Below are 18,248 nucleotides of genomic sequence, written 5' to 3' on the forward strand. Positions count from 1 at the left end.
GTGGTGTGTTAGTCCAATGGTTGACTTTGAATGTCTTTCTTTCTTTACTGTTTGCCACTTTATTTTTACTTTTTACAGATGTTGTCAAACCCATAGAACAGCAGCCACAGTCCAGGAATGGACAGGGGAAGTGATGAGTAGAGGCCTCTGGCCTGCACTTATTTGTAAGGCCCAGACAGGTTAGCGCTCCATGAAGATGGCTGGGCAGGACTTCCTTAGATATACAGCCACCTACTGGTAAGTGTGTTGAAAATGGATAGGTCTACCTGCTCCTAACTGAAGTTTCTAACGTTTTTTTCTAGAAGCTTCGTTACGTCGTTCTTCTAGGACTCATTTCTTTATTGATTTCTGCTGGAATTCAGTGCTGGGTGGAGGGGCTCAGGCCAGGGAACACAGGCTGCTGGCATTGTGGACACGTGGCTGTGGCCTGGAGGCTGCTGCAGCCAAGCTTCTGGGCGAGAGCTCGCTAGGGAGGGAACTTGTTGGGCGCCCATTAGCTCCTAGAGAGAGCCAGGGCTGGGGAAATCCAGTTTAGGCAGTAGTCGCAGAAGCTGCAAAGAAAAACAGAACCAAGAGTAAAAATGAATTCCCTACGGGAGACAAAAATAGTAAAAAGAGCAAGAAAGACAGGGTCTGTTTAGTTGAATCTGACATCTGGAGCATCTTGGGGGCTCCCACGGTGAGGTCAGAGACTCGGGGCTATTTGGTAAGATATTAGAATAAGACCCCTAAGTTCTGATACTGAGGTCTTCTCAGAGCTGTTTGGAGTGTTCTTGTCCTGAAGGACCTGGAGGCTTTTCCAGGCTTTTAAATTTTGTTATATCGGGGCTCTTTAGGGTGTCCGGATCAGGTGGCGATCTGACGTGCGCTCCAGACTTTAAATTGGGACCTCAGGCTTTTAAATTTAATTTGATTTATTTTTTGCAGTTTTCGAGCCAAGCGGGGATCTGGCAAACCGCTCCCCACCCCCCACCCCATGTTTTTAAATAGGAACTTCGGGACTCTTTGGGGGCGTTCGAGTCAGGCGCGGATCTGGGCAGCTCCAGACATCTGTCACGGGAGTCTCACACTTCCAAGCGTTTAAATCATAACCTTTTCAGCATTTTGAAGTGTCAGCGTGGAGAGAATCAGGGGTGAACTCCCACCTCCAGAGCAAGAGGTTCCATTGGAGGCGAAGCAGGCGTGGCATTGTAAGCTCTGGCCACGCCTCCCTGCGCTCGGCTTTCAAGTCCCCTTCTGCGGGCCCCATTTGAGCGCACAGTCCCTTCCCTGTCTCGATCCGCGCCACCTTTTCTCTCGGTCCGCGCGGGGCCCAGCTGACGGGCCGCGTTGTTTACGGGCCAGAGTCGAGCCCTAGCTCCCGCCGCCGCCACCAGCCCAGGTGCCCGCCAGTGCGTGCGTCCCCACCGTCTCAGACTCCACACAACGCGACCCACCCAGAGCTGCACCGGGCGGAGACGCAGGGGCCCCGGGAAGGGGACGCGCCGCAGTGAGCTCTGGACCCTGCGATTGCAGGCGCGGGACCGGGCCTGGGTGACCCGGGGCTGTAGTCTGCGGGCCGCGCCGCCGCGTTGGTTGCAGCCGAGGCCTCAGCGCTCTTCCCGGGACTGTCCCCAGGGCACTCTAGACTGGATAGCTGCGGCCCGTGAGCCACCGTCGTGGAAGAGAAGGACGCGCGGCTCCCAGCGTCTCTCTGGCGACCTCATCGCGGAGTATGTCCCTTGCGGGCCGGCGTGGTGTGCTCTGATAGCCGGGGTCCCCTGCGCTCCTACAGCCATGGGCTCCGGGAGACGACGTGAGACAACGGCCGCGCCGTTGCTGGTGGCCGTGGCCGCGTTGCTGGTGGGCGCAGCCGGCCACCTGTACCCTGGAGAGGGTAAGTCTGGGATCAGGGGGGTGGGTGGATCACAGTGTGTCCAGGACACTCCTCCCACCGTCCCAGCCAATCTAGAGCCCCCACCCTAAGGAGTGAGGGTCGGAGATACCCCTCTCCACCAAACTACAGAACTCTCACCTTTGGAGTAAAGGTGGGGGGGGGGGGGACAGCTTTCCCATCGCTTCTTACAGCTTAGATCCCCTCCCCGCCCCTGCCCAAGGACACCCATCTCACCCGCCCCAACTAAGGACTGGGAATTGTAGACACCTCTTCTTCTTTCTTGGTCAACATAAAGACTCCTCCCCAACGACTGAGGGTTGAGAAAACCCCTTGTGTCCTCCTGTCTGTGTAGAGTCCCCTCCCTAATGACAGATCACCTTTCCCCTGGGGAAAGGGGAAGAGTGGGCTTGATGGCCCTGGCCTTGCACGAAGGCTTCTGACCTTGGCCTTTGCCCGATGGGCTTGTGGCTCTGCACCCCCCCCCCCCCCCCCCCGCGTGTGCCCAGCTCCGGTCTGAGGAACCTTGCCCCAGTGCCCGCCCAGCTTTCGGGTGTCTATCCCCAGTGCACCTCTCAACCATGTCTGTTCTTTTCTCTAAACCCAAATCTTCCTTCCTAGACTTCTTTGGGGGGGGTCCTCTTAAATAAGCAGAGTTACTGGGGGTTGCAACAGGTTCAGACACCTGAGCAATTTAAAGCTCAGTTTAAAGCCAGGGGTAGCCTCCTTACCGGTGGAGGATGCTTCTTGGACAATCGACCCCTCGTGTGTAAGCTCATGGCTGCGATGTTTATAATTCTCTGCCTCCAGATGTCTAGAGGCAAAGTCTACATACCTTTGGCCTCACAGCAATCATAGTGTAACAGCAGGGGCAGCTTTCGGGATGGTTATAATTAGAGTGATTATGAGCCTCCAGGCTGGTTTGCTCATTTCTCTAGAACCTCTTCCCCCCCCCCCCCCCAGTGTTCCCTGGAGGCCAGAATTGTTGCACACCCATTTCAGAGAGGGCTAAACCGAGGTACGTCCAGTATGCTTAAACCTCACTTTTTCAGAGGTTGTCTTTATACTTCTGTGCTTGGTTATGGCTAAGGCAGGAGGCTAGTGAATTGTTTGAGGCCAGCCCAGCTGTTGAGTGAGTTTGAGGCCAGCCTGGGCTATGTATGTTTCCCAAAAAAAAAAAAAAAAAAAAAAAAGCAATGAAAAATGTCTTCCAAGTCACTGGTTCAGCTTTCTGTGCACAAGGAAGTTAATTGCAAATAGGAAGGGGTCAAAGAGAGAAGGGACTGCCGCTCCTTTGTGAAGGAGGGAGGGGTGTGTGTGTGTGTGTGTGTGTGTGTGTGTGTGTGTGTGTGTGTATTCTGGAACAGGCTGGACTTTGAGTGGGTCTGCTAACCCTGTAATGTCTTTGAGGCTCTGAGGATCTGATGTAGAGAAGGGTGCTCAGCAAAGGGGTAGCCATCGGTTTGGTTTTGTGTGTTTATGAGAGGGAGTGCACACGTGGGGTGCCCGTGTGTGTTTGCAAAGGCCCTTGGTGGACGTCAGGTGTTTGCGTCTGTCACTCTCAACCTCACGTTTTGAGACAGGGTCTCTCAGTGAACCTAGAGTTTGGTGATTCGGCTGTGCTGACTAGCCAGCGAGGCCCCGGGTTGCCCCTGGGTCCACTCTTTCATCACTGGAGTTACAGGTGTTCTGTTAAAGTGCTGGGATTGTATGTGGGCGTTGGGAGGATTTGAACTCAGGGCCTCATGCCTGAGCACCCAGTGCTTTTACCCACTTAGCCATTACCCCAGCCCATGGTTTGGATTCTTATTAAGAAAATCCAAGAATTGTTAACACCTATGCTCTTCGAGGCTCCTTGGGAATCACCGGAAGGAAGTAGGGTTAATTTGCTTGCGTACCTGTGCCCTTGGGCGTACAAGTTCCCATGTGTTCCTTGAGTTCTGCTTTTGCATTTTTGGTGACTAGTTGTTCCTCTCTGCCTGGCTGTTAGTACCTGAGTAAGTGCCCAGCACATAGTAGGTGCGTATAAATATTTAATCTCTAATGGCGTACAGGTCGCCAAGACATTGGAGTCTGTGCAGTAAATGTGCACCTTCAGGTGCTCACTGGCCGGGCATGTGGCTCAGCCGGTACGGTGCTTCCCAATGCATGTAGGAGGCCCCTGGGTTTCATCTAGACTCACATAAACCAAGCATGGGTTGTAGGTCTGTCGTCACACACTCCAAAGATAGGAGGGTCAGGAGTTCAAGGCCATCCTGGGTTGGATTGTATAGTGAGTGCATTTGCAGCCAGCCTGGGCTACAGGAGACCCTGTCTCAAACAAGTCCTTATTTTCTCGAAAATCCCCATACTTTGTAAATGTGATGATCTCTTGAGTCCATCTCACGCCTCTTGAAAGCAGTGGCCACCGGCTAGGCTAGGACGGGTCTTCCCTGTCTTCCTACTGGGTTTCTTTGTTTCCCCATTTTTAAATTTAATTAATTAATCAACTTATCCAGCTTGAGACCCGGTCTTCCCGTGTAGCCTCGGCTGGCATATGTGGACCAGGCTGTCGTCTAACTCACAGAGACCTGTCTGCCTCTGCCGTAGAAATGCTGGTATTAAAGTAACACGCCATTATTCCCAGCTCTCCTGTTTCCTTGTTTTTTAAATTTAATTTTATTTATTATAATTGTGTATATGTGGGGGCAGCATGCATGTGTCACAGTGTGGGGTCGGAGGGCAGCTTTCAGGAGGTGGTTCTCTCCTTCCACTGTGGACTCCGGAGAGTGGACTCAGGTCATGTGGCTTGGCAGCAAGCAAGCACTGTTAACCCATCTCTCTTGCCCTTGTGCTGGATTTCTTAATAAACACTTGCTCTTTTGGATTGGAGCCTTCCCGCCCCTGCTTTCGGGTAATCGTTAACAAAATCCTATCAAACAAATGAGTTGTGATGCCTCTCAGAGGCATCCTTGTGTAAGGCAAGGAACTTTCTAGAACATGAATATGTGATGTCCAACAGCAGGGCACGCTTGCTGGACCTGGGAGCTGGCACTGGTGGTGAAGACCTATGTGACGTGTAAGAAAGGAATGGGCCTTTTTTGCGAGAAGTGTCCCTAAGGGCGAGGTACCCAGTTCATCTTTGGGTGCAGTCTTGGTACCTAAGTCTTGGCTAAACAGTGGCTAGCTCTCCCGTTCCTTTCTTGATCAGGCTAGTTCTTGGCTGAGATAGAAGGCAAGACAGTATGCACTGGTGACAATTGGAACCTTCTGAGTATTAGGGATGTCAGTCAGGTTGACTTTTGGAGGCATGAGCCATTGCCTTCTGTGGGTCTTGTGGTGTGTGTGTGTGTGTGTGTGTGTGTGTGTGTGTGTGTGTATAGTACATATATGTGTACTCATGTGGGTGAGTGCATGTACGTGAGGCTAGAAATTAATACCAGGTATCTTCCTAAATTGCTTTCCACCTTATTTATTTATTTTAATTTTTTTTTTTCTTTTCAAGACAGGGTTTCTCTGTATAGCTCTAGCTGTCCTAGAACTTGTTTTGTAGACGAGGCTGGCCTCGAACTCATAGAGATCCACCTGCCTCTGCATTCCAAGTGCTTGAATTAAAGGCGTGCACCATCACCACCTGGCTTATTTATTTTATTTCATTTTAATTTTAAATTAATTTTTAGATTATTCGATTTTTGTATATCTGTGTGTGCCTGAGTGCACGGTGTGTGCACGTATGTGTATGCTTGTGCTCATATGTGTCAGGGCATGTGTGTGGAGGTCAGAGGACAACCTTGTGGAGTCATGTCTCTTCATCCGTCTTTCCATGTGTCCCAGGGATCAGACTGAGGTCCTGAGGCTTGCGTGGCAAGTGTTTTGACCTGCTGAGCCATCTTGCCAGACCCCAAGCAGGTCTTCTGAGCTTCAGCAGTTGGGGTCGGCTCATTCTGGCTTGTAGGGACTGTCCTAGATCTGCTAAGGTGTTTAGCGGGCAACACTTGGCTTCTGCTAGCCTGATGCCAGCATCATCTGGCTGTCTTTAAGTTGCAACAATGAAAATAGCTTCAATCATGACAGTGTCTGTCTCAGACACTTGCCTGTAGAGGCCTTGCTTTTTTCCCTTTTCCTTGTTCTAGAATCTTCCATCACCCTGCAACTCTTCTCTGTTTAGCCTACCTAGAAATACTGAAAACATCCTAAACTCCATTATTCACTTTTGACCTCCAATTCTGCTGTCGCACTCTTGCTGTCTTCTGTGTTGGTTGCCATAGGACGCCTGGCTTGCGTCTGAACACAATCCCTTACCTTCCGGTTCCGTCTCCTGCCAGCCTGGCCTCAGGAACCACCCTGAGTCTGAGACTTCCTGGGTCCTTCCTCATGAAAGGCGTTTTCACTTGTGGCTAGCTTTCCCTTGTTCTGCACTCCCCTCCAGCAGGGATAAGCTTGTTCTTTTCCTGTGTGCTATGTAGACTGCCCTTCACCCGTCTCCTGTCCCACTGTGACAGTTCTATCTAGTCCAAGTCTTTCTTCTACACAAAGGGGTCAGTAAACTGTAGTGCTAAATTCACTGTTTTTGTAAATAAAGTTTTATTGACACAGGGCCACACACCTTTGTGTACTCCTTCCTGACTATTGTATTGCTCTAATCTTAGGTCATGAGAAGTAGTAACAACAACAAAAAAATATTTACACTTTGGCTTTTCACCCAGAGTTTTCCAGATCATGCTCTTTTTCTTCTTTTTTTGAGGTGCTGAGAGTAATACCTAGGAACTTGAACATGGTAGACAAATGCCCTGTCACTGAACAGCTCTTCTTCCATTTCCTTCCTTCCTTCCCTCTCCTCTTCCTCTTCTTTCCCCTTCCTTCTTTTTTTCTTTTTTACTTTAACGCTTCTTCCTTCCCCCTTCTCCTTTTCCTCCCTTGCCCCTTTTCCTCTGACTTATTTCTTTATTTTCTTCTTTTCATTTTGGAAACAGGGTCACAGGTAGCCCAGGTCAGCCTCAAATTCGTTATGTAGCTGAGAAGAATGTTGAACTCTTCTCTCTCAATTCTCCTGATCTTGCACGCCAGGATGGCAGGTGTGCACCATCACACCCGGTGTATGCAGAGCCGGGCAGGCAAGCACTCTACTAACTGTGCCGTGTCGCCAGCCTGCTATGTGTTAAACTTAACCAATTAGCCTTTATCTGCATTCAGCTGCCTACTCATAACTCGCCACAAAGTCCTGACCCCTAGTCATTTAAGAAATACTGTTCTGGGGCTGTGACTCAGTTGGTAAGGCGCTTGCCTAATGGGTCCTGTCCATAGTGCTGCATGTGGGTGATCTCTCGTAACCTCAACACTTGGGAGGTAGAGACAGATCAGTTTAAGGTCATGTTCAGCTACACAGGGAGTCAAGGCCAGCCTGGGCTATTTGAGGAAGAACTTTGTCTCAAAACAAGGGGGCTAAGAAGGGCCTGGAGAGGTGGCTGGCTCAGTGGTTAAGAGCACAGTTACTCTTTCAGAGGCCCTGAGTTTGGTTCCCAGCACCCAAATCAGGAGGCTCTTAACTGTAGTAACTCCAGCTCCAGATGTCCCTGAAGGAATGGACACACAGCCAGTCATGTATAAACACACTTAAAACAACAACAACTGGGTGTAAAGTTGCACACCTTAAATGCCAGCACTCAAGAGGCAGAGGCATATCTCTGTAGTTCAAGGCTAGCCTGTTGTACATAGTGAGTTCCTCCAGGCCAGCCAAAGCCATATAGTGAGTTAGACCTTCTCCAAATGAACAAACCAACAAATAAGCAAACAACTCAAATCCAAAAACAAACAAACAAACAAACAAAAAACACCCAATACTCTCCAAAATAACAAACAAAAGCCAGGCAACCCCTCCCCCCACAAAAACAAAAAATAACCCCAAACCAACAAAACAAAACTTAAAAATAAAGAAATGTTATTTTTAAAAAAATTACTGTTAAGCCCCTACCCAGATCTAGCCAATGGACAGAACACTCCCCACAGTAGAGTGGAGAGTGGGATATGACTTTCTCACATACTCTGGTGCCTCACCTTTGACCATGTCCCCTGGAGGGGGAGACCTGGTGGCACTCAGAGGAAGGACAGCAGGTTACCAAGAAGAGACTTGATACCCTATGAGCATATATAGGGGGAGGTAATCCCCCTCAGGAACAGTCATAGGGGAGGGGAATAAGGGGAAAATGGGAGGGAGGGAAGAATGGGAGGATACAAGGGATGGGATAACCATTGAGATGTAACAAGAATAAATTAATAAAGGAGGAAAAAAAATTACTGTTATTGGTTGAAGATTCTCTGTGAGCTGAGTGCTGTCCCCTTCTGAGACTCACCTTTTCCTTTGGGTAAATGGGGCCCATTCACACACTGCTCTGCAAGTCCCCAAAGGTCGCCTTTCCCCCTCTTAATCCTTTAATTCCAAAATTCCATCCTGGCTAAGAACAAAAGGGGGGAAGGAAAATGACTTCTTTCTTTACCCTGTTCTGTTTCTCCCCTCCTCTGCTCCCTAGTTAGTTCATACCAACTGCAAAACTTGCTTTCCCTATGTATTTACCTACCTATTCTTTTGCTTTTATTTTATTTCCATCCATCCATCCATCCATCCATCCATCATCTTTTATCTTTTTTTTCCTTCTTCTTCTTAAGACAATGTTTTTCTGTGTAGCCCGCTGTCCTGGAACGCACTTTGTAGAACCAAGGATCTCAAACTCAGCATCTGTCTGCCTCTGCCTCCCCAGGTGCTGGGATTAAAGGTGTTCGTCCACCACACCCAGCTTATTATTTTCTATGTAAAGATATTGTTTTAATTATGTGCACGTATCTGTGTCGGTTTGTGCTTGTGAGTGCTGTACTCATGGAAACCGGAAGTCTGTGTCAGATTCCCCTGGAGCTGGGGTTCCAGGCAGTTCTGAGCTGCCTAACACGTGTGCTGGAACTAAGCCCTGGGTTTCCGCAAGGGCAACACACACAACACACACTCCTAGCCACTGGGCCATCTTTTCAGTCCCATTTTTACAAACTTCATCCATGGCCAGACTCCCTCATACCACTTCTTTGTTGTTATTATTTTTAACTAATTAATTCATTTATTTCAAAATTTCCTAAGGCAGGATTCACTCTGTAGCCCAGCCTGGCCTGGAACTTGTGGCAATTGTTCCCCCCTGTGCTTCCAGGGTGCCAGGATTATACATCTGTGCCCAGCTTCCACCTCTCTGTGATGGCATAACTCCATCCCTATAATCTTTTTTTTTTTCCAGAATGAAAGAAAAAGTCCTGTAATGAGATGAATAAATTCTTAAAACTGAAATGTTTGGTCCTCTTATCCCCAGGCCTGGGGATTTACAAAATTCCTTAGTTGCTGAAATTTATTTGGAACCTCTAGATTAATTCTCATGACAATACTTGTGCTGATTTGAGGATATTAAAAAAAAAGTTGGAGCTTTGAATTTGCAGGCCAGCAGGGTGGTACTTAATGTTCTTCAACAGGAAGCTGGTCAGGTCATGCTGTTTTCATACCTGGGAATCATTGTATGCAGAAGTTTTGGGGTGTGTGTGTGTGTGTCTGTGTGTGTTTTCCCCCTTTGGGCAGTATCTCATGTAGTTCAGGATGGCCTCAAATTCTCTGTATAGCTAAGGCTGATCTTGAACCCCTTGATCCTCCTGCCTCCACCTCCTGAATGCTGGGATTACAGACACACACTCCCACACCTGGATAGAACCCAGGGCTTTGTGCGCGCTAGGCAAGTACTTTACCCACCAAGCTACAGCTGGGGCCCACAACTGTCTATTTTGTATGTGGCATGTTAGGCTTCCTGTTTGTTCATTTTTTGAATCTTCTGATGGTGATCTGGCTGCTTAAAGTGGCCCCTCTGCATATTTTGAAGGCACCGTCTTTCATCCCTGAGGCATGCAGGCTGTGTCTCACTTTGAAAGTCGGTGTATACTTGCTCATTTGTGTTCATTGCTGAAGTATGCAGAATAGCCAAGATTAGAAACAGCCTAGATGTCCATTGATAGATGAATGGGGGAGGGGGGAAAGGTCTATGAAATGGAATTTTATGCAGCCTTGAAGAAAAATGTAATCATGGCATTTTCAGGAAAATGAATATAATTAGAGGTCATTATGTTAAAAGGAAATAATCCAGACTCAGAAAGACAAACATCACCTACCTCGTGCTCTCTCTCGTGTATGGAACATAGGTTTAAAAGTATGTATGGCGTGTGACTGTATGTGTGTGTGTGTGTATGGTGTGCATGTGATGTGTATGGTGTATGGTGTGTGTGTGTGTGTGTGGTGTGTGTGTATGTATGTGTGATGTGTGTGTGGTGTGTAATGTGTATGTGTGTATGGTGTGTGTGGTATGCATTTGTGTGCATAGTGTGTGCCTGTGTGTGTATGGTATGTGTGTCTGTGTGTTTATACAGAGGATTGTGAGAGGGAAAGGAAGTGAATTTAAGAGGAGTGAGACATCAGTTGATGGAATGCATATGGTATGATAATGAAGTCAAAGGTGAGCTGGGCGGGGTAGAGTAGAATGCTTGCCTGGCATGCACAGAAGGCCCCACCCCCAGCACTACATAAACAAGACCCCCTGCTGCCATCCCAGCACTCAGGAGGCGAGAGGCAGGAGGATCAGAAGGATCTGTTGTCCTTGGCTACATGGTGAATTTTAGGCCAGCTGGGGCTGCGTGAGACCTTATCTCAAAAGTAAATAAATTCATGATTGTGGGCAGACATTCAGAGGAACCCAGCCCGTTATCAGGTAATTGATGATGTTCCACAGTATAGAACTAACATGAGCAATTGGTCATAGGTGTTTCTCATGACTTGTGGTGTGACAGGTTTGTTGGGGCTGGACAGTTTCCTATCTAGTGCACTTTGGAATGCAAATGATTGTTTCTGCTAGTGTTTTCATTCTCACGGAGGTCCTTGCTTATACCTTCTGGGAACTTCCTTTAGTGGTTCAGGACACTCCAGGCTTGAGCTCCAGTGAACAGGCTGGACCAGGCTAGACAGTACTGCTGCACTCACTTTGGAATTTAACAAACTAATTAAAAAACCTTTTAAACATTTATGTATTTTGTGCACATGGGTGCTTGCGGGGATCAGAGGACAACTGGTAGGACTTGGCTCTTTCCTTCCACCCTGCGGATCCCAGGGTTCAAACCAGGGTCGTCAAGCTTGGCAGCTGGCACCCTTATTCCCTGAGCCATCTCAACAGCCCACAATTCTGAGAATTTAGAAACCTGTTTTGTTTCCAATAGGGGACGTTTTCTGCTCTGCCTGATGAAGGGCGCAGGCTGGTTCCACTGCCGTGCGAAGAAGGCTTGTGCAGGGTCTTTTTTCTTTTGCTTTTCTGGGAACATGCAAAGTGTTGGAACTTTTGTAAGCTGTGTTGGTCCAGAGTAGGGAAAAGTGACACAGGGACAAGAAGGAACACACAACTACAACACTGTGCCTGTTTGAAGTATCTGTGTGTGTGTGTCCATCTGTCTGTCTGTCTGTCTGTCAGCATTGAACAATCCTGTTTTGTTGAGCCCATCTTCCCTGGTAGGTCATTGGAACATCACAGAATCTGAAGATCTGTCTAGACTTTTGACATCCCAATCTTGTACCTATAGAGGTTTGAGTATGTGCCTTCTTCCTTGGAGGAGAGGGAATTCTTTAGGTTCTTTGGATGTGCATGGTGTATGTGTGCTTGCATGTGTGTGTGTGTGTTTGTGTGTGTGGTGGTGCTGAACATGTATGTCTGAATGTTTGTAGATGCCAGCTTTTGACATCACTTGTCTTTCTTGATCACTCTCTGACTTACATATTAATAAAGAGTCTGTCATTCGACCCTGAAGTTGGCTGATTTGGCTAGTCTAGGTAGACATCTTGCTGTGAGTTACTTCTATGTCTGCCTTGGAGCTCTGAGATTGGAGGTGGCCACTCTGTCCATCCACAATTTAAGTAGGTGCTGGGGATCTGAACTCTGGTCTTCACACTTGCAGGGAAAGCACTTCATGTCTTACAACAGATAGCATTAGTTGTCAACCTGACACAGCCTAGAATCACCTGAAGGGGAGTGTCAAGGAAGAATTGTCTGTATTGGGTTGACCTGTGGGCCTGTTTGTGGCGGATTGTTTAAAGTTAACTAATATGGGAAGACCCATCCACTATGGGTGACACCGTTCCCCAGCAGGGGTCCTGAACTGTGTAAAAGAGGTGACATTAAGTGAGCATGTGTGACCAGCTTTTTGATGTTCCTTCCTTGATGTCCTCCCTGCAATGATGAGCTGTAATCGAGTTGTAAATTAAAACAAACCCATTCTGCGATAAGTTGCTTTTGTCAAGGCATTTTATAACAACATCAGGAATGAAAATAAGACACCTGCTGAGCCATCTTCCGAGTCTAAAGAAGTTCGTTCCGAGGGACACCTTTGGAACCACATGCTGGCGTCAGCTTCCAGGTGCACATTTGATTTGAGAGGGAGGTCCTCTGGGTGCACCAGCCTGCACGCATGCTCAACAGTTGTGGGAGAAGTTTGCAGAAGAATAATGGTCCAGATGGGGGAGGCCTGTCACCCCCTGCCACCTTAAGCTCACCCTTTGTCTCTCTCTCTCTCTTTTTTTTTCTCTCTCTCTGTTGGTAATAATAGAATAGCCTTCCATTTTGTGTCAGTCACTTGTCTCATTGCTGTGACCAGTCATTCGATGAACATGACTTGAAGACGGACAAGAGGGAGGGTTTATTTTGGCTCCCGGGATCCAGGCTTGGAAGGTGTGGCTGCGGGAGCCTGAGGCAGCTGTTCACCTTGCATCCACATTCAGGAGTACAAAGAGGCAGGTGCTGGTGCTCAGTCTGCCCCCCCTCCTCATGCAGTCCAGTATCCAGCCCATGGAATGCTGCTGCCGCCCAGCTTTAGGGTGGGTCTTCCCGCCTCAGTTATCCCAATCTAGAAACTACTTCACAGATGTGCCTAGAAATTTCTTTCTGTGATGATTCTAAATCCTGTCCAGTTAACAGTGAAAAATCAACCACTATACAGGGCTGGAAGATGGCCCACTGCTTGGAACTGAAAGATGTACTCAGCCGTGAGGACAAGCATGAGGACCACATATCAGCTCCCAGGGGAGCCCAGAAAATTCAGGGTACCCTCTACTAGTTCCAGTCTGGGAAAGTGGAGACAGGGCAGCCGTATCATTCAGTTCTGGGTTTGATTGACAGACTCTGCCTTAGCGAGTAAGGTGGAGGAGGGACCAGGTATGATTCCATCCCCCACGCCCTGCGGCCCTTCCCCCACCGAAGCCACAGGGTTTCTCTGTGTAGCTTTGGCTGTCTTGGACTCGCTTTGTAGACCAGGCTGGCCTCGAACTCACAGCCATCTGCCTGCCTCTGCCTCCCTGAGTGCTGGGATTAAAGGCGTGTGCATCGCCACGCCCAGCTCAAGTATGATTCTTGACGTCAACCTCCAGCCTCCTCATGTACACGTAACCCCTCACCCACAAACATGCGTCCACATACACACGCATACCGTGCGTTCCATGAGAATTGAAAGACAAAATAAAGAGGTTAACCGTCATACTTTTCATCCAGGTAATATCCTTTTCTTCCCTGGGCTCATGACTCATGAGTTTCTCATAAGAGGAAAGAGGTGGGAGAGAGGACCGGGACTTGCTTATGGCCACACAGCTGGGAAAAAGCAGAGGAGGGATTTGAACACGGGATTACTTCCCTAGGGCTCTATTTGCAAACCGACCTCAACACCCGGTGAACTCAAATAGTCCAGAGCCCAAATCCACAAGTACAAAGAGTTTTGGTAGTGCAAGCTTTTCTAACCCGGGGAGATGGCGTATTATGTAAGACAGTTTACTATGCAACCGTGAGGAGCAGAGTTCAGATCCCCAACACTTGTTTAAAACAAAAGAAAAGGAAAAAAGCAGACAGAAGTGGAAATGTGCACTTGCATCCCTGCACTGGAAGTTGGAGACTGGAGGATCAATTCGGTTTCTAGGATACTGCTCACATATGTAAGCTGCATGTCCCTTTATTTACCATATTCACAAGTGATACTGGATCACACAGCCCGCCCAGTCTTGGAGGTCTTTCTGTGTCATTGAAGGGAGCTTCCTGGCATTGTTTTATAGTATTCTGTCACATCTGGGGCTCACTGAGAGATCCTGTTTTTGTGTCCTCTCCCTCACTACCTACCTGCCTTGTAAGGTGTGGAGGACCGTCTCTTAGTAGTTGAACAAAATCCCAAAGTTCTCTTTTATAACCCATGAAATGTGGAGTTTGAAAGGCAATATCTATTTCTCTTTAAATTTTTTTCTCCTTTATTAATTTATTCTTGTTACATCTCAATGGTTATCCCATCCCTTGTATCCTCCCATTCTTCCCTCCCTCCCATTTTCCCCTTATTCCCCTCCCCTATGACTGTTCCTGAGGGGGATTACTTCCCCCTGTATATGCTCATAGGGTATCAAGTCTCTTCTTGGTAACCTGCTGTCCTTCCTCTGAGTGCCACCAGGTCTCCCCCTCCAGGGGACATGGTCAAAGGTGAGGCACCAGAGTATGTGAGAAAGTAATATCCCACTCTCCACTTTCTCTTTAAATTTTTAAAAATTACATTTATTTATGTAGAGAGTGTGTGTGCGCGCGCACACACACTAAAGTACACAGATCAGAGGATAACTTGTTGGAGTTGGTTCTCTCTTTCCATTATGTCAGCCCTGGGTGTTGAACTTAGGTCAGAAGGCATGGTGATGATACTCTTGTATGCCGTGGGATAGGGGACCAGGAACAGTTTTGGAGGCAGCTATGACTATGGAACAGGGATGCTGATGGTGGAAAACAGAGAGGCTCAAATTCTGAGCATAAAAACAAAACCAAACCATTTTCAGAATCTGCGGGGCACTACCTTCCTTACTCCTCCCAACACGTCTCCTTTCCTGTCGTCACAGTGGAGAGAAAGCCACAGAAGTAGAAACTTCCAAGATGGCTCAGGTGCCATTTTTTCCTTCTATAATTCTCAGGCTCCTAAAAAACAGGGGTCAGTCCCTTTCTAAGGAAACATTCTGTTTTGAGGGCTGCCTCGATGGCTTGGTGAATGGGTGCTTGCTGTGAAACCAGGTGGGTCCCAGTGCAGATCTCCAATATCTATGCAGGAGCAGGGCATGGTACAGTCTGATGGGTCCTGGGAACTCACTGGCCAGAAGTCTAGCTGAAGCTAATGAGCCTCAGTTTCATGGGAGACCCTGTCTTCAAGGCAGTAAGGTGCAGGGTGATGGAGGAAGGCACCCAATGTCCTGCTCTGTGTACTTGCACATGCATTTTCTTATTCAGCTCAGTCCAATATGGCAGCCCCTATCCGCGTTCTGAGGTACTTGAAACTGGCCAGGGACACTAGTTTTAGACTATATTTTTGTAATTATTTTTTTTAACATTTATTTATTTTTGTATGTATGCATACGGGCTCATGGGGAAGTCAGAAGATAGCTTGGCAGCATCCAGTCTCCTTCCGCCATGTGGATCCTGGGAATGGAACTCTGGTCATCAGACTGGGCAGCGATAGTCTTGACCCACTGAGCCATCTTTTTGGCCCTTAAATAAAAAGATTAACTAAAAAAAAATTATGTGGGCAGGATCAAAGGAAACTCCATTTCTCCAAATTCTGGTTGTTGGACAAAAGGCAGCATTCCTCAGGAACATATGTAGCCAGTAGGTAGGTAGGTGTGTGTGTGTGTATGTGTGTGTGTGTGTGTGTGTGTGTGTGTGTGTGTGTGTGTGTGTGGTGTGGTGGGGCTCTACTAAAAGGAGCCACTTCCCTTTATCACTGGCAGAAGGGACAGATGACTCTCTGTGGTGCCTGTTAGCACACCAAAGCGCATGGTGGCCCCCAGGCTCCCACAGGATCACGACACTAAACTTCTCCAGTTCCTGAGCTTCCCTGTCTCCCCAGCTGCTCATTGTCCTTATAAACCTGCTATTTCAGCTGTGCTCTCTCTTGGTCTTCTCTTTTGTCCTCACTCTTGTCTTCCTCTCACACTCTCCTCCTCTCTGTGTCCCTCTCTCTCTCTCTGCTCTGCTCTGCTCCTGCTTCTCTCACGGCCAGACCCAGTCCGCTGGCCATGTTCAGGCCAGACCCAGTCCGCTGGCCGTGTTCATTCTGCTACTTTCTCTCTCCGCTCTGAACTCTTCCAGATGCCGCTGGTGGCTCTCTGTCTCTCACCTACAATAAAACCCTTCCCTTAAACAGGCCATGGAGCCGTCAGTTTATACAGTGTGTGTGTTTGTTTGTGGGTATGTGACTGAGTGCACATGCCCTTGGAGGCCAGATGTGTTGGGCCGCCCCTTGGAGCTAGAGTTATATTGTAGGTGGTTGTGAAACCACCCAACGTGGCTTCTGGGTCTTCGACAAGACCATTACAAGCTCTTAACCACCAAGCTATCTCTTCAGCTTTTTCCACCCCTGCAATTGTGCTGTGTAGTCTATGTATGCGTGAGCACATGTGGGTGTATATGGATGCCAGAGGTTGACATCAGGATAACCCCTCTAAAACTGATCTCCACCTTACTTGTTGAAAGGAGGTTAAAGCTGAGTTGATTAGGTTTGACAGCCTAACGAACCTCTGACAGGCCCGTGCGGCCGGGCGGGATAGTCATGCCCGTGCTGTAAGCACATGACCCACAGAGCCACTTCCATAGTCCTCTGGTGTGTGCTTTTTTGCTTGTTTATTTTTGCCACTGGGCCTCATGTCTCTCAGGCTTGTCTGGCTCTCACTGCAGCAGGAACACCTGAGTGCTTGAACCCCTGCTATTTCTGACCCTCACCAACTGAGTGCCGGGAAACCTGTGCGCACCACTATGCCCAGTTAATGTGGTGCTGGTCAGCCTGGCCTTCATCAGACTCTTATCTCAAGAGCATCATCATCAACAACAGAAACAATAAAAAACAACAACAACAACAACAACTGGGTGGGGGGGTGACAGCATAAGGCTGAGCTGGAAGGATACTGGGTTCAAGGCTAGCCTGGGCTACAAAACAAGACCTAGTGTCAAAGGACTGAAACACAAAGGAAAACATCAACAAAACAACCAGGGGGCGGAGAGAGGTAGGCACGAGTGAGTGATGGGCCGAAGGCTGGGAGAATTGTAGCTGGTGATGGGGACTTTTCTACTTCCTGCCACATACTTATTTAGATTTGATTTATGTTATGTGTATGAGTATTTTGCCTGCGTGTATGTCTGTATGCTATGTATGAACCTAGTGCCTGCGGAGGTCAGAAGAGGCCGTTGGCTCCTCTGGGGCTGGAGTTACACATGCTTTGTGAGCTGCTATTAGGCTGCAGGGAATCAAACCAGTTGCTCTCTCTGCCAGAGCAGCCAGTGCTGTCAACTGCTGAGCCATCTCTCAGGCCCCTTACTTAAACTATGAAGTATCCCTGATTCCCACTCACAGGGGTGGACTTGGGGCGGGGGGGGGGGGGGGGTTGCGAAGCTGCTGGAATTCCTACAAGAATTTCTGGTGCCAATCCCAACATCTTCTGGGCATTTTTTAATTTTTATTTTTTCTGCTCCAGCAGTAAATTGCTCTATTGTTTTCAACTCACAGGGACTCGTCAGACTTTAATGAGTTAAGAGCTAGATTCCCGGGGGAGATTAAAAAAAGCAAAGTGCTTCTTTATTGCCCCTGCAATTAGATCCTTTTAATCTTTATTTATGGTAAGTTAAGTGAGACAGAGTTTACATGCTATATAGTTCTTCCTCCTCCAGTACAGAATTCAGTGGCTTTGAGTGTATTCGTAGGGTTGTGCAGAGGTTGCCGCACTCAGTGTTAAAATAATTTCATTATCCTCCAAGGAACCACAGGCCCTTTAGCCCTTCTCCTTGGCTCCCGACAACCACTAGTCTGTGCCCTGATCCTCTGGGGTTTGCCTCCTCCGGACACTTACATAATAAGTGGAGTTATACACCTTGTGGACTTTAGGGTCCAGTGTTTTCACCAAATGTATGGCATTTTTCAAGGTTCATCTGTATGGTAGTGCACTTCAGAACTTTATTTCTCTTTACTGCTGAGTAATATTCCTTTTGTATGGATATGCTGCAAACGTGAGTTTCTTAATGGTGTTTGGGTGGTATCTGGTCTTTGGCTAGCATGAAAAATTCTGCTGTGGACAATTGCATGCAAATTCTTTGTGTGAGCATATGCCTTCATTTCTGTTGGGTGTACATGAGTGGATTTGTGTGATCTTTGTGTGTGTGTGTGTTTGTGTGTGTGTGTGCACGCATTTGCATGAAGACCCCAGAGGTCACTTTTTTCCTAAACAAATTTTTTTCATTCAGTATATTTTGATTATGATTTTCCCTCTCCCAATTCCTACCAGATCCTTCCC

At 47.9% G+C, this 18,248-nt stretch overlaps 1 protein-coding gene across 3 annotated transcripts in view; it reads left to right on the plus strand.

Annotated features, from left to right (window-relative positions):
* The first annotated feature begins 1,223 nt into the window (after positions 1-1,223).
* INSR (insulin receptor) overlaps positions 1,224-18,248 on the plus strand; it is a 130,920-nt gene continuing 113,895 nt past the window's right edge. For 2 of the 3 annotated variants that reach the window (XM_084764472.1, XM_084764474.1), the window contains exon 1: positions 1,225-1,876. In XM_084764472.1, coding sequence (XP_084620598.1) covers positions 1,777-1,876 — 100 coding nt within the window. In that variant the 5' untranslated portion in view covers positions 1,225-1,776. Of the gene's footprint in view, positions 1,877-18,248 lie in introns of all 3 variants that reach the window. The other variant, XM_084764473.1, reaches the window with a different exon arrangement.

The sequence above is a fragment of the Acomys minous genome (assembly GCF_964271855.1).
Source record: "Acomys minous genome assembly, chromosome: 16".
Classification (NCBI taxonomy): Eukaryota; Metazoa; Chordata; class Mammalia; order Rodentia; family Muridae; genus Acomys; species Acomys minous.